The 18,656-nt window shown below is 42.1% G+C and overlaps 2 protein-coding genes and 1 long non-coding RNA gene across 3 annotated transcripts in view; 1 reads left to right on the top strand and 2 right to left on the bottom strand.

Annotated features, from left to right (window-relative positions):
- LOC119474418 overlaps window positions 1–18,656 on the top strand; it is an 813,351-nt gene that overhangs the window by 111,744 nt on the left and 682,951 nt on the right. The window lies entirely within an intron of this gene.
- LOC119504410 lies at window positions 1,514–17,663 on the bottom strand. Its single transcript, XR_005210560.1, has 3 exons — window positions 17,474–17,663; window positions 14,353–14,358; window positions 1,514–1,527 (listed from the first exon to the last, which is right to left on the bottom strand). It is a non-coding gene; the product is annotated as an uncharacterized LOC119504410 (long non-coding RNA).
- LOC119504397 (antigen WC1.1-like) lies at window positions 8,031–10,979 on the bottom strand. Its single transcript, XM_037796487.1, has 3 exons — window positions 10,685–10,979; window positions 9,572–9,604; window positions 8,031–9,467 (listed from the first exon to the last, which is right to left on the bottom strand). Exons 1-3 carry the CDS (start codon window positions 10,725–10,727, stop codon window positions 9,106–9,108), a joined length of 438 nt encoding a protein of 145 aa, XP_037652415.1. The 5' UTR covers window positions 10,728–10,979; the 3' UTR covers window positions 8,031–9,105.

Below are 18,656 nucleotides of genomic sequence, written 5' to 3'. Positions count from 1 at the left end.
ATCAAACAGGCTATTGATCGCTGAAAACACTCCACGCCGTGTGAAGGACTTCTGAGTCTGTGGAACCTGGAAGGTGAATGTGTCAGAACTGACGTTCCAGCTGACACCCAAGCTGCGTTGAACTGGAATCTCGTCCTCTGCCAGGTCCAAGTTTTTAATGTCCTTTGCCCGATCTTCAACAGGGAAAGCATTCATCACTTCCGGTCTGTTGGATGCAATCTTGTGGAGACGGATGTTGGATTGAGCAAGCATTTTTTGAGCTCTTCTCAGAACATCAATAGCTTCGGCTTCAGTCGGAAAGGACTTCAGGGTATCATCAACATAGAAATCCCTTTCTATGAAGTGCATTGCATCACTGCCATACTGCCCTTCTGTTTCCTTTGTTGCCTTTCGCAATCTGAAGATTGCCGCAGCTGGAGAGAGTCGGTTACCAAAGACATGTACTCTCATGCGGTAGTCAACCACATCCTTGCTGAGGTCATTGTCTGTGTACCACAGAAATCGCAAGATGTCTCTGTCTTCCTCTTCAACAACAAAACAATAAAACATTTGTTGAATGTCAGCTGTGATGGTGACAGGTTCCTTTCGGAAATGTAGGAGGACCCCTAAAAGACTGTTTATTAAGGTCTGGTCCTGCAAGTAGTACGTTGTTAAGGGAAACTCCATCGAACTGAGCACTTGAGTCAAATACCACGCGTATCTGCCAAGGTTTCTGTGGGTGGTAGACCCCGAACATTGGAATGTACCATCTTTCCTTTCCTTCCTCGATCGGTGGGGCCAGCTCTGCATGGTCATTATGCAGCAGCTTCTGCATAAACTCGAGAAATTGAGCTCTCATGTCTCCTTTCTTGTCCAACATGCGCCTGAGACAGAAACCTCCTGAAGGCATAGTCTCTATTACTTGGGAGAAGACGTATGGGTACGCAAAATGGCAGTGGGGCGACCCAGCTGTTAGTGTTTTCTTTGAAGCTTTCCTCCATCTTCTGCAAGAACATCATATCTTCAACCGATGGAGCTAGCTGGTTATCCCTGTCAGTGCGGCAGAAGGCGGTCTCACCTAGTTTCTCCAAACATGACTCTGTGGCTAGAGCTGAGACATTCAGCTGTGGGGAAATGGCCGTTGGAATGTTCTTGATGCCGAATTTCTCCTTCACATTAATGTGACTGTCACATGGAGGAAAAAGGCCGGGGCGTCCATTGTCTAACTTGTGTTGGCGTATGAGTGCTGCCAAGACACACATCACCTAAAATGACCCAGCCCATGTCCAGTTTCTGTGCATATGGGTCATTGTGTTTCCCATTGTACTGCTGCCTCACCTTGTGAACAGTAGATCACGTCCGATCAGAAGGAGGATTTCTGCATCTGGGTCCAGCGGTGGTATCTGTTTAGCTATCGGCCTCAAATGTTGGTGATGCCAAGCAGCTTCAGGAGTACGGTTACATGGAATAGAACTGCACTCAATGAGTGTGGGAAGAGAGAGACAAATTTTCTCATCAATGGATTCCACAATGAAGCCGTGTGCTCTTCTGCCTGGTGTTTCCATTACCCCAGCACAGGTCTTCAGAGTATATGGCTCAGGTGTGTTGTCGACATTAAACATGTCAAAAAACTCGGCTCTCACGAGTGAAACATTGCTTTGTTCGTCCAAGATTGCATACATCTTCTTGGTGTTATGTCGTTGGTCCTGAGGGAAAACCTTGACAAGGCAAACCTTAGAGCATGATTTTCCTGATAAGCTGCCTCCACAAACTTTTGTGCACATTGTTGTCATGTCTGACTTTTCTTTGTCTTCTTCCTCCCCGCCATGCTCTTTAGGAGGGCAGGAAGTGGTGGCGGACTGTGCTGGCGGACCTGGATGAAGAGCGGATAAATGCCTCTCACTCCCGCATTCAAGGCACTTGATTGCAATCTCACAGTTTTTTGCCTGGTGAGTAGAGGATGCGAGACAGCGGTAGCAGATGTTATTTTCTCTAATGAACTTCTTTCTGTCCTCTAGAAGCATGTATCTGAAGCCCTTGCATTTTCTCAGTGGATGCGGCTTGTGATGCATGGGGCACATCTTACCCAGATCCTCCACTGACTTTTCTGCCTTTGTAAAAACACCGGTATTGTGCACCATGACTGACTGCTTTGAACTGAAAAAGCGTGAGGGTCCTTCTTTCTTCTGGATGGAAGAGTAGTGAGAAGCAGTTAAGAAACTTGGATCATTCCTTGCTTTGGCTTCCTTCCTCACAAACCCAGAAAAGAACCAAAATGGTGGAAATGTTACTTTATTGTCTTCTTTGAATTTTGACCCAACCATTGTCCACTTGTCTTGTAGGGGGAAAGAAAGCTTTTCCACAATTGGGGCTATTCCTCTGGATGTGTCCAGGTAGCTTAAACCTGGGAAGTACCCATCTAGCATTGCAGTCTACACTTCAAGCAGCAAATCTCCCAGTTCACGGAGCTTGACATGATCTTTGCTGCTCAATTTTGGAAAAGGTTCAAATTTCATGAACAGTGACCTCTCTCTCACCTCGGGAGAACCATAACATTCTTCTAGTCGGGACCAGATCATTCCCAACCCAATTGTTGGCTGACGGTTGTTTAATCCTTTTGTTTGACTCCTTTAATTCTCCGAGCACATTCTGCTGACTCTGGGCCAAGCCACTTAATAAGCAGGCTCACTTCTTCACAGGGTGTGAGACCCAGTTCTGCTATGGTGTTCTTAAAGGTGGACTTCCAGCTGAGATAATTTTCAGGTTTGTCATCAAACTTTGTAAGTACTTCTGTTACCAGCTGGCTCTTTGCTAGAAACCTTGCAAGCTCAGTGGCTGTGATGTCACTGGCATTAGGTTGTGGATTGTGAATCTGTTGAGGATGTGGCTCATTGAATGAATAACAGTATTGCTGTTTACCTGTATCTTCATTCTTGATTGTAGATTTACCATCTCAAGGGGCACGTTCAGTCTGAAAACAGTGTGCACTGGTTTGCTATGGTCTCTGGGTTGAACGGCGTGTTTCCTCAAAATGGTGGGTGTGTCAGAGGTGTTACCCAATTTGCAGCGACGTGCACAAACCCTGTCGTATTATAAAGGCACTGCATTTGCGTAGCACAACAGAGTGTTCAATGCACCACCGTTTCCGTTTACATGTTTTTCTATGTTTTGTTGACCCTCCGTTTAACAAAATGGACCTGATTTTGTGCCTCCTTGTCTCCTTGTCTCCTCGATCCTCGATGCTCCGGCTTGTGATCTGGAAATTGATCTCAGCGCTCCATCTTTAAGGACATCCCAATTCCTAAACTGCATCTGGAGGAGCGTGGAGGCTTGCCGAAGGAGCTATAAGCGACGCTACATCTGTGTATACTTTGCATAAGTCTTCTCGGCACATGTGTTTTTTAACAACTTTATTGAGGCAGTTATCAAGTTTAAAACACTTGTGTATATAACTGGAGTCTACAATTACAAACAAGCCAGGGGGACTAAAGGTTGTAATAAAAAAGATTAAACAAATCAAAGTTAGATAAATATCTTTTAAAGCTTACAGTGGTTTATATGTTTTAACAGCTTTTTTGTTTTTACATTCAGATATAGAGGAAATATATTGTCTGACATGGTCATGAAGAATTTGCATCTCTTCCTCACCTCTTCAGCTTCCATCTCTCATGGGCAGGACTAGAGCTGCATCCCAAAGCTCTTAATTGCATCCCTGTTTCCCTCACTTGCGTCTTTTCCTTGCGTCTTAGTCCCTCCCACCAGGGAAGCATGGAGAGACGCAAGGAAACCATGCGAGGAGAGAGGAAACGAGGAAATACGATTTAAGAGACATGAGACGGTTGTTTCCTCTGAAGCGTCACGTGAAGCGACGTCCATTTCTGATGACAGCAGCAGCTGATCACAGCTTTAACAGCTGTTTATGTCTGAACTGTACTAATACTAATAAAGACAAGTGCAAGCTGCAGTCTGTATTTCTACTGTGGACTGAGTCATGCTTAGAGGACCAGGAACCATCTCTACTGGCACAATAACTTTATATTATTTATTCATTATTAGCGTCTGTAGTTATTGATATTCTGATTGTGAGTTAATTATTTAATAACTCAGAATATGATTATGGTGTCTTTTGAACACTGGACATTATTTATTAGGCTAAAGGGAAAATGTAAATGATGTAACTCATATCAAACCCGACGTTCAGGAATTATCAGCCTCATGTGACTGAATGGAAATGAGGATAAATGATGTAAAAGGTGTTTGTTGCTGACAGACAGACTCTCCTTCTCTCTCTGACTTTAATAGTATCATTAATAAAAGTTAACGGGGGAAATAACAGATCATTAAAAGACAAATCATTCTAATAAATGAAGAAAGTTATTTTAGACCCGTTTGTCAGCTGTTATTAGTGATGTTACGTGCTGTGTCGAGGCTTCGGAGCGTGTGTCGAGTAATCCAGGAAGTTCTCCGCGATGCGCATATTGAGGCTTGTATCGTTTTAGACCAATGACGTCATTGATGACATCCGAAGCCTCGCTGCCCGGCCATACCACGTAACTGGTTCATGAAGTGGTTCAGATCTTCACTGGTTCAACCAATGCCACTTTCCAGAAGTGACACAGAACACTAATATTACCCCTCCTGCAATTATTATATTATATTACACTACACTACAATGCAATTATTGACCAAAGGATTGGTTTACACACATAAGATGCATTACTCCCAAAAAAATACAGTTTATTATACATGTATCTTATATACTCATAATATACTTACTAAATAGACATTTTATTATATATGATATAGATATAAATTGATTAGATGGTAATAGATTTTTTTTCATTGTTTATAGTCATTCCCAACAGCCTTTACTGACGCAAAATACAGTATATCACAGATCTGTGGTCCCAGTATACCACAACCAGCACTGCTCCCAGTAGAGCACTTACACTTACACACCAAAAACCAACAAACTGACAATAACCTGATATTTTCAGGTGGATTTTCATTTAATTCTCACTGTGCAATATCATTTTCCACTTGTGCAATTTTGTTAATAGTCTGTTTATTGTCAATACTGTATATACTGCTCCTATTTTTATACTTCCTATCTTTATACTTGGTTCATATTTTGTTACACTGTGTTTAGCTCTTTTTTTACTGTGTTAGCTGATGCATCTTGTTTTTTGCACTATCCCCTTTGCTGCTGTACACTGCAAATGTCCCCACTGCTGGACTAATAAAGGAATATCTTATCTTATCTTATCACATGGTTAAGATCATATCTGCCTGTTTTACACTCTTTGACCACAAGGTGGTTTCGTGAGCACATGAAGCCTCGCGCAATGAACCCTTTTCCGAACCAATTTCCTGGAAAGCTTCAAAGCTTCATGAGGCTTCATCTCGCAATCGCTAGCTGTTATAGACCCCTCTCAGTGTCAGGCTGCTTCTCTGACGGTGTGTGAAGCAGATCTACAGCAGGTCCTTCTGCTGCTGTTCAGAGCTTCAATTAACACAGATTTTAACTAGATAGATAATCAGAAGACAACTAAACTATAAAACGTTTAATATGTGATCTGTTTTCACTCTGGTATAAAACTCCAGTGATGTTGAGAGGTAAAGTTATCAGATCAGTCTGATCGGCAGCAGCGTCCAATCAGTAACTGATATCCAATAAGGGGGCGTGTCGGTCGGTAAAAGACTTCCGTGCAGGATACACTGGTGTATCCTCGCTCATATCTCCTCCGGCAAGCCTCCTCGATCCTCGCTCCTCGCTCCTCGATGCACAAATAAGGGCTTTGGGACGGTCTTCAAGATGGCGCACCAGAACAACTTCCGGTTCAAGCGAGGATTGAGGAGCGAGGAAACGAAAATTAAGAGCTTTGGCACGCACCCTATGACGCGAGGAGAGGAGGCGAAGAAAGGAATCGAGGACGTACAAACTGGGAAATGGGAAAGGCCTACAGACAGACAGGTGTGTCCTGTCAGGTGAAGCTCAGCAGTCTGTGGAAACTTTGAAGTTTTCAGAAACAAGACCACTTCTATGACAAGCTGTTTTAATATTTAATAGCTAGAAAGGAGATTTATTAGAGATATCTGCAACGTTGTTTTGCCTAGTCATAACTCTAATTCTAGATATCTGTAATTACATTTTGACTAGTACGATTCAAACTACTTTTGCCATTCATGTGTATGGGACTTCTCATTACGGATATCCACAACTGAATTATGACTAGTCGTAATTCCAGTTTCAGATATCTACAATTTTATTCTGACTACTCATAACTCCAGTTAGAGATACAGTATCTTTAATTCCCCTCAACTGTAGATATCTACATTGTCCTTTTCAGATATCTAAAATGAAATGTTGACTAGTCAGAATTACGTTGTATATATCTCTAACTAGAGTTAGGGATGGTCAAAATATAATTACAGATATCTAGAATTAGAGTTGTGACGACGTGAAATTATGTTACAGATGTCTGTAATTATGTCAGAAGGGGGAGAGGGGGTTGACGCTACTCAAACCTACTATTGCGCTGCACTGCAGCCGTATGGGTTTATAAAGTGTGTCTGGAGACAATATATCTACAATACGCTGTAAATTTCTACCACAACTCTCTAGCGAACAAAGCTCTCATTGGCCACAGATTCCTTGATGATGAGCTCTTTCTATTTCATGTCATTTTCTAACTATCTGATCCACAGCGGTCCCCGACCACTCGTCTCACAGCCGGCTGCACATAGAGACCGATGTTACGTGTCCAGCTCGGAGGACGGCTCGTTGTGATTAAAATGAGGTTGTAGCTCGTTGTATACCTTACTACGGTTAGAAAGAGCCCTCGTTGGTGTTTTAACTATGTTTCTCTTATGAGTTATTGATCCACGAAGTTTGAATCTGTCAATATCTTTCCAACTTTATCGAACTATCCAAGTTAGCAAAAGCTTCTGCTAACACTGTTCAGATGCTTTGTTGGGCCGATATCCAATGGGAAGCCTTGATGAGCAACATCATGACAACAACTCTGACTAGTCATAATGAGGTTTGAGATATCTGTCACTGTTATTTAGGATAGTCAGAACTGAATTACAGATATCTCTAACTGTCGTTTTGACTAGTCACAATGACATTATAGATATCTGGAATAAGAATTCTGACTAGTCAAAATGTAATTGTAGATATCTATAATGTTAATTCTGGATAGTCAAGCTGAGCTATTAAATGTTTAAACGGCTTGCCGTACACTTCTCTACACAGGTCATTGTCCTGGATAACTTTACACTTCAGTCCAATGGAAACCACCGACTGTCACTGTGACGGAGGAAGGAACATACTGGAAACATTACTGTCATAGATGATGTCACTGATGGGCTTACCTGAGCAGGTGAGATTCAGGATGTTTGGCGAGGAATATGATGCTGCACACTCCCTCAGAAAAGCTCCAGACCGAACACAGTCAAACCAGATCCACCACACAGATCTGGGTAAGAACTCCCCTATCTGTCCTACAGAAACAGCAGAGCCACAGTCCAACTGCCTGCAGGCAATAGCTGCTTCCTCCAGGGTCCAGTAACGGTCAGTCACTGGTCTCCAGTCTCCCTGATGTTTCAGCTCCTGAAACTGTTCCTGCACAGCGACTGTCTCCTCCCACCATCCTGATAGGCTCTGAACAGAAACAAGAGAGTCATCAGTAAAATAATAAAGTGAGTTTCATTAGAACAGAAATGAACCACCAAGGACCACCACTGGTTAGACTTCACCTCCAGTCTGCCTGAGTCCCATTCACCAGCCTGACAGAGTCTGGAGAGATGATAGAAGATAAAATAGAGAGAGATAAAAGACACCAGACAAAAAATAAAAAGATGTGATGAAACAACAATTCAGTGATTCAAACTGGACTCAGAACAGTTCCAACATCAGTTCATCATCAGGACACATGTTTTCACTGCTCATTGACAGTGACTAACTGGAGAAGTTTAGAGCGGTTCATGCCATCGATTAGCTAAATTAGCTCAAAACACAAATATCAAAAGCCAGAAGATCAAAAACATATAATTTTTATTCAAACTGGGAGAAGGATTATTTTATTGTTTCCTCATATTCTAACTCGGTCTGTCTCATCTGCAATGTGAGCATGGCTTTACGAAAGAAGGTCAATTTGGAGCGCCATTTCAAAACGCTGCACTAATAGTTTGACGCCGAATAAAGAAGCGTCAGGTGACGGCTCAAGAGGGATAGAGCCACCTGAAAGAGTGTATTATATACAGATTCCCAATATGTAGTTAGGGAAGGACAGGACCAAAACACATGAATTAGATTTGCAGGGTCTCTGTGGCAGCGGATACATGTTGGATCAATAGTTGGGTTGACTCTGGGCAATCACCTGTTCCAGTGTGCCCTGTGGATCATTTCGCACTGAATCAGCCCGTGCCTGATACAAATAGAAGAGTGGTGGACCTTACCTGGATAGCCTCCCAGGTTAAATCATCTTTGCCCTCACCTATTTCCTGAGACCAGGCTGATCTTAACTTATCAGTTATAGCCTTTAAGGGTCAGACTCTAGAAGAGGGTCAGTAGGAGAGGCAGAGGGATGGATGGGAAACCAGGGAGAGAATAAAAATCTTGGTGCATTCAGCAGCTGATTTACCGAGGCAACAACTCATCAGACTCCATCATGGCTGCTGAGACAGTCTGCTGCCATTCTAAATGGTGCATGTGTGTTTCAACCTGGGTACATTATTGTCATAGATGATGTCATAGATGATGTCCTTGTAAGGCTTACCTGAGCAGGGTTGTGGTTCCCTCATAGCATTTGGGTTTAAATCTGAAATATTGCCAAATAGGTGCGTTTGCTTTTCGCTTCAACACCAAATCCTTCGCCATTGTCTTGTCTGTCAACTCTCTCTTGTCCTGTGTGTGTGAAATATGACTCCTGCTATTCTGAGCTTACTCCTTACGGAGCAGATGCATTCGGATGGTGGGGACGTAATATAATCGGTGTCTGCCCGAGCACCGTGTAACACCGGTAACACTGACTACCTTGACAAACCTATTTCATATCTACAGATATTTATCTTGGTGCATTCAGCACCTGATTTACGGAGGCAGCAGATCAACAGACTCCATCATGGCTGCTGGAGACAGTCTGCTGTGATTCTAGCTGGTGCATGTGTGCCATAGATGATGTCACTGATGGGCCTACCTGAGCAGTTGAGATTCAGGATGGAGTTAGAGTAATCTGGTATTGCACACTCCCACAGAGCAGATCCAGACTGAGCACAGTCAGAGCTGATCCTCCACACATATCTGCTCGAGGACTCCTCTCTCTCTTCTACAGAAACAGCAGAGCCACAGTCCAACTGTCTGCAAGCAACAGCTGCTTCCTTCAGGGTCCAGTAATAGTTTCTCACTGGTCTCCAGTCTCCCTGACGTTTCAGCTCCATTGCTCCTGCACAGCGACTGTCTCCTCCCACCAACTTGACGGACTCTGAAAAGAAACGAGAGTCGTCAGTAAAAGAAGATTTGAGTGAATTTAAGAAAAAATTCAAATGAGACTTGACTTTATTTCTTTATTTCTCTTTTTTTATTTACCTGTTGAATTGTTATTTTCTTCAGCCTGGAGTCCTGTAGAAAAACACAAATATTTATTGTTTTAAGTACATTTTTGGATGTTTGACGGAGCCGCTTGCGGGGTGCCTTGAGACCGGCCTGGCGGTCAGTCATGTGAGATAAAAGCTGTTAATATGTCACTTTATCTGCCAAAGTTATTTTTTTTTTATTATAATGATCATGATGGTAGATGACGGGATGAGAGACATCGCAGTGTAACGTTATACAGACATAACAAGGCTGCTGAATGAGAGAGGCATCCGCCGATACGTTACACGGAAACACACCGTGTTAATAACAAGCCGACCCCCTCACGGTGCTGTGAACTGTGATCTGTTTTTAAAGTCACGCACCTTGGCGGAGGTCTGCGCTCTCTGAGTGCCATTCTAGTTGTGGTTGTTTTCAGTTTCTTGGTAGTGGCTTTACAACTTGTGGTAATTTTACATCTCTTTGTGGTTGTTTTATAACTTTTTGGGTTTGTTTTGAGATTCTTTGACGCAGCCTTAGCGTTTGTTAAATTCTGTCCATTAAGGATGATATTTACACTCTGTGAACTGTAGTAGTAGTCGTTAACTTCTCTGACTTGCATTTCTGCGAAACTGGTGATTTCACAGGAAGCTGCTGACAGATCACAGATTCTAGGAATGTGGTTTCTGTTACCATGACAACCAGGGCGGGCTGAGATGTTCCTATCAGATTAATGCTGTCAGAGTGTCATTTCCAGTTAAATGTGTTAACCTTGGCAGAGTCATTGAGAGGAGACTGAACTGCAGCTACAACTAGCCATTATATTAATAGTTGATTAATCTGTTGATTCTGTTTAAGCTGACATCTACAAATGTCTTTTTTGTCCGACCAACAGTCCAAAAGTTTCTTCAGAGCTGTCGATTCCTGTCAGATCGTCCCTACAACTTTTAGCTGGAAAACGATGGTAAGAAGATAAGACATGGTGCACGATGATATTTTAGTGTTTCGGTGCGTCTGAAGCTGTGAATAAAAACTTGATGTTGGTGTGTGTGATCAGTTTGTTCTCTGATTTAAAGATCAATACAAATGTGTGAGTAATAACACATCATGTTTAAAGCAGAGTCCTACCTGAGCTCCACAGCAGCAGCAGCAGCACCAACAGGTGATCCATGACGTCCAGGTAGACCGTCTATCTGCTCCGTGTGTGCTGTCCTCACTGGATCGTCTTTAGTTTTACAGTGAAGACTCCTCATCTGACTGAGTCAGGTTTTTCTGCCAAGTTTACAGTTTGACCAGTGGATCAGACAGTTTTCATCCAGTCTGAGCACTATGGAGGACGGAACCTGTCAAAATCTAAAATAAATAAATACATAAATGACTCGATAGATAAATAGATATGTCATTAAATGTACCAATAATACTATTACAAATAAATGTAGGCATGAATTAATTGATAAAATGTGACATAAATGTATATTTTTAATTTGCTTCTTTATTCATTTACCTTTGTGTTAATCCCCTTATATCCTTATATCTACTCTATTTAATTTTCCCTTTTATTTATTTATTTTCCAATATTTTTTATTAGGAAGAATGTGTATGTCAGTGGTACAGACTTCTGTGGGGTGTGTATCATGCCTCATTTAATTAATTTATTTATCTGTTAATTTATTTATTTATTTTGTCTTTGTTGTTTTGCATTTATTTTAATTTGTTTTTAATTCATTTTTAAATTTATTTATTAATTATTAAATTGTATGTATTTATTTGTATATTTATTTATTTATTTATTTCTGCATGATTTTCCCTTTGCATTTTCTTCCTTATTTACTTCCCCTAACTTATTTATTCCTGTATTCTTTTCTTTATACATTTCTACTTCATTATGAAAATTAGGGAGCTGTCATTCAACGTGGGTCATCATTGGGTTAGAGTGCATAAAAAAATTATCAAATCAGAGCCTCCCATCTCACAGTGCTTTTATTTATTTAAAAAATACTAAAATAATAAATAAATTTAAGCGTTAATAAAAATGAATACATAGATACTAGCGCTGTCAATTGATTAAAATATTTTATCATGATTAATCACATGATTGTCCATAGTTAATCATGATTAATCACACATTTGTTATCTGTACAAAATGTACCTTAAAGGGAGATTTGTCCAGTATTTAATACTTTTATCAACATGGCAGTGGGCTAATATGCTGCTCTATGCAAATGTATGTATATATACTATTATAAATCAATTAACAACACAAATCAATGACAGATATTGTCCAGAAACCCTCACAGGTACTGCATTTAGCATAAAAAATATGCCCAAATCATAACATGGCAAACTGCAGCCCAACAGGCAACAACAGCTGTCAGTGTGTCAGCATGCTGACTTGACTGAGGGTGTGTTCCAATCCGCATACTTCTGTACTTACACTCATTATTTTGAGTGCATAAGTGCGTTCCAATTGGGTAGTACGGCAAATGCAGTGCTCTCGAAGTACCCGGATGTTGTACTCAAAGCGGTCAGATCGTTGAGTGCGGAACGCTGGACACTTTCCACACTCAATTGTCGCCATCTTGGCTACGTAGCGGAAGGGGCGGAGCCACGACCACTATTCAAACTTGTGAAATGACAGCAGAAGATGCAGGAGCTGTTGCGGGGGGTGAATGCCGCACCTTATAAATGTAAGTTATAACGTTTCACATCTACTCATTTGCTTTTTTTTTTGCACTAATTGTTGTCGAGCACAAGTCATCAGAATGTTTATTGGATTACTGTTAGGAGTTTGTACAGTTAACGAACCATGAACGATATCGTGAATGCTAACAATGCTAACAAGCCTGCTTCCTTTGCAATGTTATCGACCACCAGCCATAAGAATATTTGTTGGGTTTTTCAGGCGTTGTCGGATTATGAACGCTAATGCCAGCAAGCTAACGTTAGCTAACGTAACGTTACACTAGTGACACGTGAATGGGCATCGATAAGTTACCTTATCAATATAGATGTGGAGCTACAATGCTACACCCTGTTACTATTGTATTTTTAAACAGGACCTACATTGTGGAGAAAGGCGTGGAGGGGAGGGTGACTCCAGTTTTCCTTAAAAAGAAATGGGAGAACCTCAAGCAGAAGTATAAGGTTGGTTGGTTAGCTTGTCTATTTCAATATTCCACATGTCACTATCCTTTATGGACGTGAATTTTAAATTATTGTTTGTGCTGATGAAAAGGCAACTTTCTTAATATATCAGTGACTCTTTGACATTACTTGCTTACTTTTCACTTGTGCAAACATAACACCAGCAGAAGCATTCAACAGTGATGACTCTCCACTATTACTATTTCAATATAATCTGGAAATGTTCTCCTTTGTTTTTGGCTGTTTTTCCTCCACAGGACCTGAAGTGCCCCAGAACTGGGGTCAGTACAGAGGGGGGTGAGACCACTGCCGCATCATGGAAGTGGTACTCTTTGATGGATGAGGCATTGGGGGCAGGCCGTCGGTGACGCCGCCTGTCCTCATTGCCTCATCCTCCCAGGGTGCGGTGGTGGTCGCACCCCCCTCTGTACTGACCCCAGAAGGAGACACGGACTCCACAACATTCAACCCAAAAAGAAAGCGGGTGGATGTTGTGGAGTTCGTGAAAGAGATGCAGGTGAGGGAGTCAGAGGAATTCAGGAGGGCGCAGGCGGAGGACAGGGAGAAAGATGGCAGGAGAGAGAGAGAGAGGCAGAAGAAAGAGAGGAGAGGCGACACCAGGAGGTGCTAGAGAGGGAGGAGAGGCGGTATGCGGAGGCAGTGGAAAGGGAGGAGAGACGGTGCCGTGACGCGGCAGAGAGCGAGCAGCGTCTCTTCAACGAGATGAGAGAGAGGGAGGAGAGGAGGGACAGAGAGGTCGCTGCAAGGGAGGAGCGGTTCCTGGCCATCCTGCAGCAGTTGTTAAATAAATAAATAAATACAGATATATAATTCAATCTGTTTATTGTTGTTATTCTGATTACTTTATTACTGTTGTTACTCTGAGGTTTTAAGTCATTGACAAAGAAATGTTCAGACAAGAATTTGTGTTGAAATTAGCCAAATTATTTAATCAATTAAATGTAATCATGGTCTGGTGCATAACAGAGGGTTGCCATCCTGTTTCTCTCCTCTGCTCCACAGATGGCTCCTGGAGGTGCTCGTTCTCCATGGTCTGGAAGGTCATCTGCTGCCCCGTCCACACCAACGTCTGGGTCCAACAGGTCTCCGTTGCTCAGGCAAATGTTGTGCAGGATTGTGCAGCAGGTGATCACCTCCGGAACGTAGAGGATGTCCACCTCCAGCGCCTTCAGGAAGATGGCTCTCCACCTGGTCTTCAGAATGCCGAATGCCCTCTCCACAACACATCTGGCTTTGGACAAACGGCTGTTGAATCTAGCCTGCAGCTGGTTGCGGAGAGGCTCGCGGTATGGTGTGATGAGGGTCATTAGGTTGGAGAGGCAGGGGTAACCGCCATCCCCAATGATGCAGAAACCCGGTGGAGGGTACTTCTGCTCGTAGTAGAGAGGGCTGTTTTTCAGCACCCTTGCGTCATGCACAGACCCGGTGTAACCAACGCAAACAACAATAAACTTTGCTGTGTGGTCACACACAGCCTGAAGTTGGATGGAGTAAAACAGTTTCCTGTTTATGTAGCAGGTTGCATCGTCAGAGGGCGGCTTGACTGTAATGTGGCAGCCGTCGATACTACCAGCTACCGTGTTAAAAACAGCCAACCCTGCCAGACGTGCAAAGCCTGTTCCTACGGCAACCAGATCCTCCTCTGTTGGGTGACGGACGATCTGATAGAGGAGAGCCAATATCTTCCCGCTCGTTTTGTGGACTGCCCGGTGAACTAAGGTTCGGGGCATGTCAAATACCCTGGCCACAACACGGTAGGAAGTTCCACTAGCCAACCAAAACAAAAATACCAGGGACTCGATAACAGGCCCCCAACCATGATCAGCATCCTCGCTGATGGCTGCCATCAGGGCATTTAAAGATGCCCTGGACAGGCGAAAGTCGATCAGCAGGTCACTCTGGCCGTCAAAATACAGTGCCAGCACTGGCACTGTGGCATTTAGCTGGCAGTACTGCCTGGGGTTTGGAGGCTGGAGAAAGACAAATAGGACAAGCTATCAATATCTATGTATTTATCTATTTATTTATCTATTTATTTATTTAGTTAAGTTTTGTGACAATTTAATATTTAATAAACTCAGTCATTTCAATGTTATGTGTTTTCTTTTGCATTTACACTTTGCATGACTACACTGGAATTAAAAAAAAAAATGTTTTCGTTTTAAACCAAAAACGAAAAACAAAATCACGTGGTGATCTGTTAGTTTTTTGTTTCCAAACAAGAAAAACTAATTTAAAAACAATCCAATTTTGGTTTCTTCAAGTTTCTTGTTGTCATTTCTTCTTTTGAATCGAAGAGCGAAGAACGGCAGTCACGTGACCCGTAAGTGAAAGCATACATGTCAAAATAAAAGCCAAGAAGATAGTTTGGTCATTCTATAAAAGTGTAACATTCTTTAAGCACAGGATCAAAGTAACAGTAGAAGATAAATAGGCTAAATAAATACACAAATAAATACATACTGTACATAGCTACATAAATAGATATTTTTTGTTTTGTTCTTTTCATTAACACACGAATGTCTTTTATCCAAAAAGTGTGTGATAAATTACAGGCAGGGTCTCTACAGATGTTATACAGAACTCACGTAATTGACACTTTTCTCTCTCACACTCTTACTATGGGCTGTTTCTTTATGTCGGCAGGTGAGAAGCACTATGTGGCTACTCCTTTCAACACACCTGACACTTCCACCTGATCCCTTGCACTCCTCTTCTGTGCATGTCTCCTCCTCCTATCTCTTGTGCTTGATCATACGCTGTGCATGTGCCATCAGTGTGCCTGCACTGAGTAGGCCCCCAAATACAGCACTGAGGGAGAAATATAGATGAGGAGAAGAAGGCTGGGCATCACCTGCTATGATTGATGCCTAATGGACATTTATTTTCATGTGTGCGTCAATGGAAAATATACAGAAACTGTGCTGGACCTTGCATTTAACACTTTAATTTCTCATTAGGCTTATTTGTATGCTTTGATCTGCATCAAGATAAAAAGCCTTACCTCTACATTTGGACTCTGCATCTCTCTGTTTCTACACTCTCACCTGAACACAAAATAGTGTCCTGATCCGACACCCTGAAGCGATTGCTGCCCCACATATTGATCCATAAAAATACAAATTCTCTCACACAGTAGGCTACCAAATAACTTCACATTCTACAATATTATCAAGCTAATGTTCAGTTTCATAGCTGTTGTTCATTGTCGACTACATTACGTGGCCGACACAACCTATGGAATTTATCAGTCCTGTGACATTACATAGTCAACAAATCAATCTGCCAGCGTGGTGTTGATCAGATCATACTGAGGGGCCGTCAGCTTTTCAATTTAGTTTGGAGGGAGATTAGGTGTCAGTGAAGTCAGTGCATTTTATGAGTAGGCCTTCTGTGACTAAATAAACCTTCTTGCCTTAAAGGGACTATTTGTAACTTTCAGAATTGCTTTTTAACAGCAACACCTGTGGCTGTTAAGTCAACGAAAGTCAGCGTCGGACTCGCGCTTGCTCGCTCTAAATAGACATGAACGAGCATCGCTCAAGACAGTGAGGCGACACACGTCAGCTAAAACCACAATATCACTCTATATTTCAGCTGCGTGGCAGTAATGTTAACTGACCAGACGAAGGTCTCTCCATGAATCACTGCTGATCCTAGTGTTGGCTTTTCCTGCTTCAACCCCGGAGGCTGAAGCAGGAAGAGACCGCGGCCGGTATCTTCCGCGGCCGCGGTCTTCCCTGTTCTCTCCGACCGCAGCTGGAGAGAACAGGGAAGACACCGGCACCCAGTCGGAGATGACAGCTGTAACCGAGGTCACAAAGAGTTAACACACAGAGGTGCCTTAGCCAATCAGAGCGCAGGTTTACCACACCCCAGGCAGGCTAGACAATACTACTCAAACGCTAGAGGAAACTGTGAGGAGAGGAGCTGCTGCTGAACGGTAAAAATATAGCTCAGATAAAGTTGTAAACACAATATAACGTTGTCAAATCATAATGGTAACAGTCTGTACTCTGTTATAAGCTCATAGATGTGTGTGTGAGAGAAGCCCTGTTCACTGAAAGCTGCTGAGCGACACAGAGAAACTCCCGAATTGGTGAGTCGCTGTAATAAATAAGTGCTGCGCCACGATGCTGTGCCACGATGTGCTAAGCTAACAAGTTCAAGTGAAAAGGCCCAGAGTTAACAGACTTAGCTTTAAGCTATGAACAGTGCATTTAGCTAAATGTTGTAGAGCTCAACTGAATTAAAGCTGCACTGGGAAGAATATAAAATGTGACATAAAGAGTTTAATTGCTCAATGTTTTCTCTGGCTCATAAAGCTACAGAACGGTTTAATACTGAAGCAACCTGAGTTATGTTTTGTCAGGTATTTTATTTCATGGTATAGTGTATTTGATTTAAAAAAAAAGACACATATAAGAAGGAAATAGTAATGTGTCAGGTTTACACTGTATGATTTATAATTCATGTAATATTATTTGTATTAATTTAAAAAGTATGTTTAGTTAAGATAGTCTCATTTTACCACAGTTTCATTTGTAATTCATGCACTGTGAAGGTTATTTAAAATATGTTGATTGTAAAATCTACATTATATGAATATATGTTGTAGAACTTAAAGGAATTATTAATTCCTGATGAATCAGAAATGCAATTGATTCATGAACAATTCTGGCCATGTCAATAACTGCAGGTCAGGTTTTTTGGAGAGATTCAAAATTGATGGCGAGCTAACCCAGACGAGACCTCTAGATCCTGGATTGAAGATCCCAGAGCCAAGAATTGTCAACCTTGCCCCTCTTCTGCCACGGCGGTAGGGTAAACATCACAACCTGTACACGGCTACACCACCCTTTACACTCAACTCCCAGCATCCCGTGCACAACCTCAAACCCCAGACTCTGACTTAACCCCTTTTTTTTTTACTTGACTTGGAAAACATTTACCCTCTCCGTGCTCCCTGAAACACATTCCCTGTGCCGGTGAAAGGACTGAGTGTTAACCATCACACTGGTTAAAGTGAATGGACTGAATATTCATATTATTGATATGGTGTATTGTGATGCCTTGGTAACAACAATGTCTATTACTGGAATAGTTAATATTGAATAATTGTAAGGTTGAAACGAGTTGAGAAGTGATAATATTGAACCGGGTTATTGTTTTAATATTGTTACTCATTGAATGTTGGATCCAAATATTGAGAATTGAGATTTTGAGTTATTGATATTAGGGTGCACCCAGTTAGAAAAAATAGTTGGTAACAACTCAGTGGTTGAAACCCTGAGTGTGACAAAAGAAATATTTCATTGCTGAGTTGAAACTGAAGCATCTTTGTGCAATTTATCTGTATACTGAACTCATGGGTATTCATTTTATTTTGTTTGTTATTTTCTAAAATACAAGGTACCAGTTATTAGCTTTTTGTCTACTGTGGTCATTTGATATTGCAAATAACTTTTTCTGCCTCCTGTTCGAGTTTGGTATCTTCTGATTCTAGTCCAGTATAATTATAGTGATAGGAGCTGTGTGCTACACAACGTTTCTCGCTGCGGAGCCCCGTCACTTCACAAGGCACGGGAAACCTCTTTTGGTCTGGAGGAGCTGCAGCATTTATTTCTGCACAAACGTCCACCGTACATTCACTAGATATTCTCAGAGCAACTAACTCTCCTGCAGTGTGGAGTGTGCGCGCATGAACGTGAGGTTGAGCGAGAACGCGCGCATTGTGTGAATGAAGGCAAGCAGGCAGAAGAGCAGTCTGAACAGCGTAGCCACACGCGAGCGCGCATATGCGAGCGCATATGCGAGCGAGCATGGGATCCCAAACCCGGTAGATTTATACCTGTAAAAAGTTACAAACAGTCCCTTTAAGTTCTTAAGCCACTTTAGACTCGTAGTAAACTTGCAAAATGTTGCTGAAAGTAAA

This window comes from Sebastes umbrosus, chromosome 16 (assembly GCF_015220745.1).
Source record: "Sebastes umbrosus isolate fSebUmb1 chromosome 16, fSebUmb1.pri, whole genome shotgun sequence".
Classification (NCBI taxonomy): domain Eukaryota; kingdom Metazoa; phylum Chordata; class Actinopteri; order Perciformes; family Sebastidae; genus Sebastes; species Sebastes umbrosus.
The sequence above is the reverse complement of the archived record's forward strand: the minus strand, read 5'-3'. Positions and strand labels throughout refer to the sequence as shown.

Excerpts from the sequence above, each read along its gene's own strand:
- LOC119504397 (XM_037796487.1), bottom strand. The coding sequence starts at position 10,727 with ATGGATCACCTGTTGGTGCTGCTGCTGCTGCTGTGGAGCTCAG. Across the intron at positions 9,605-10,684 it reads GCTGCTGCTGTGGAGCTCAG|GACTCCAGGCTGAAGAAAAT; the intron begins GTAGGACTCTGC and ends GTTTTTCTACAG. Across the intron at positions 9,468-9,571 it reads AGAAAATAACAATTCAACAG|AGTCCGTCAAGTTGGTGGGA; the intron begins GTAAATAAAAAA and ends GTTTCTTTTCAG.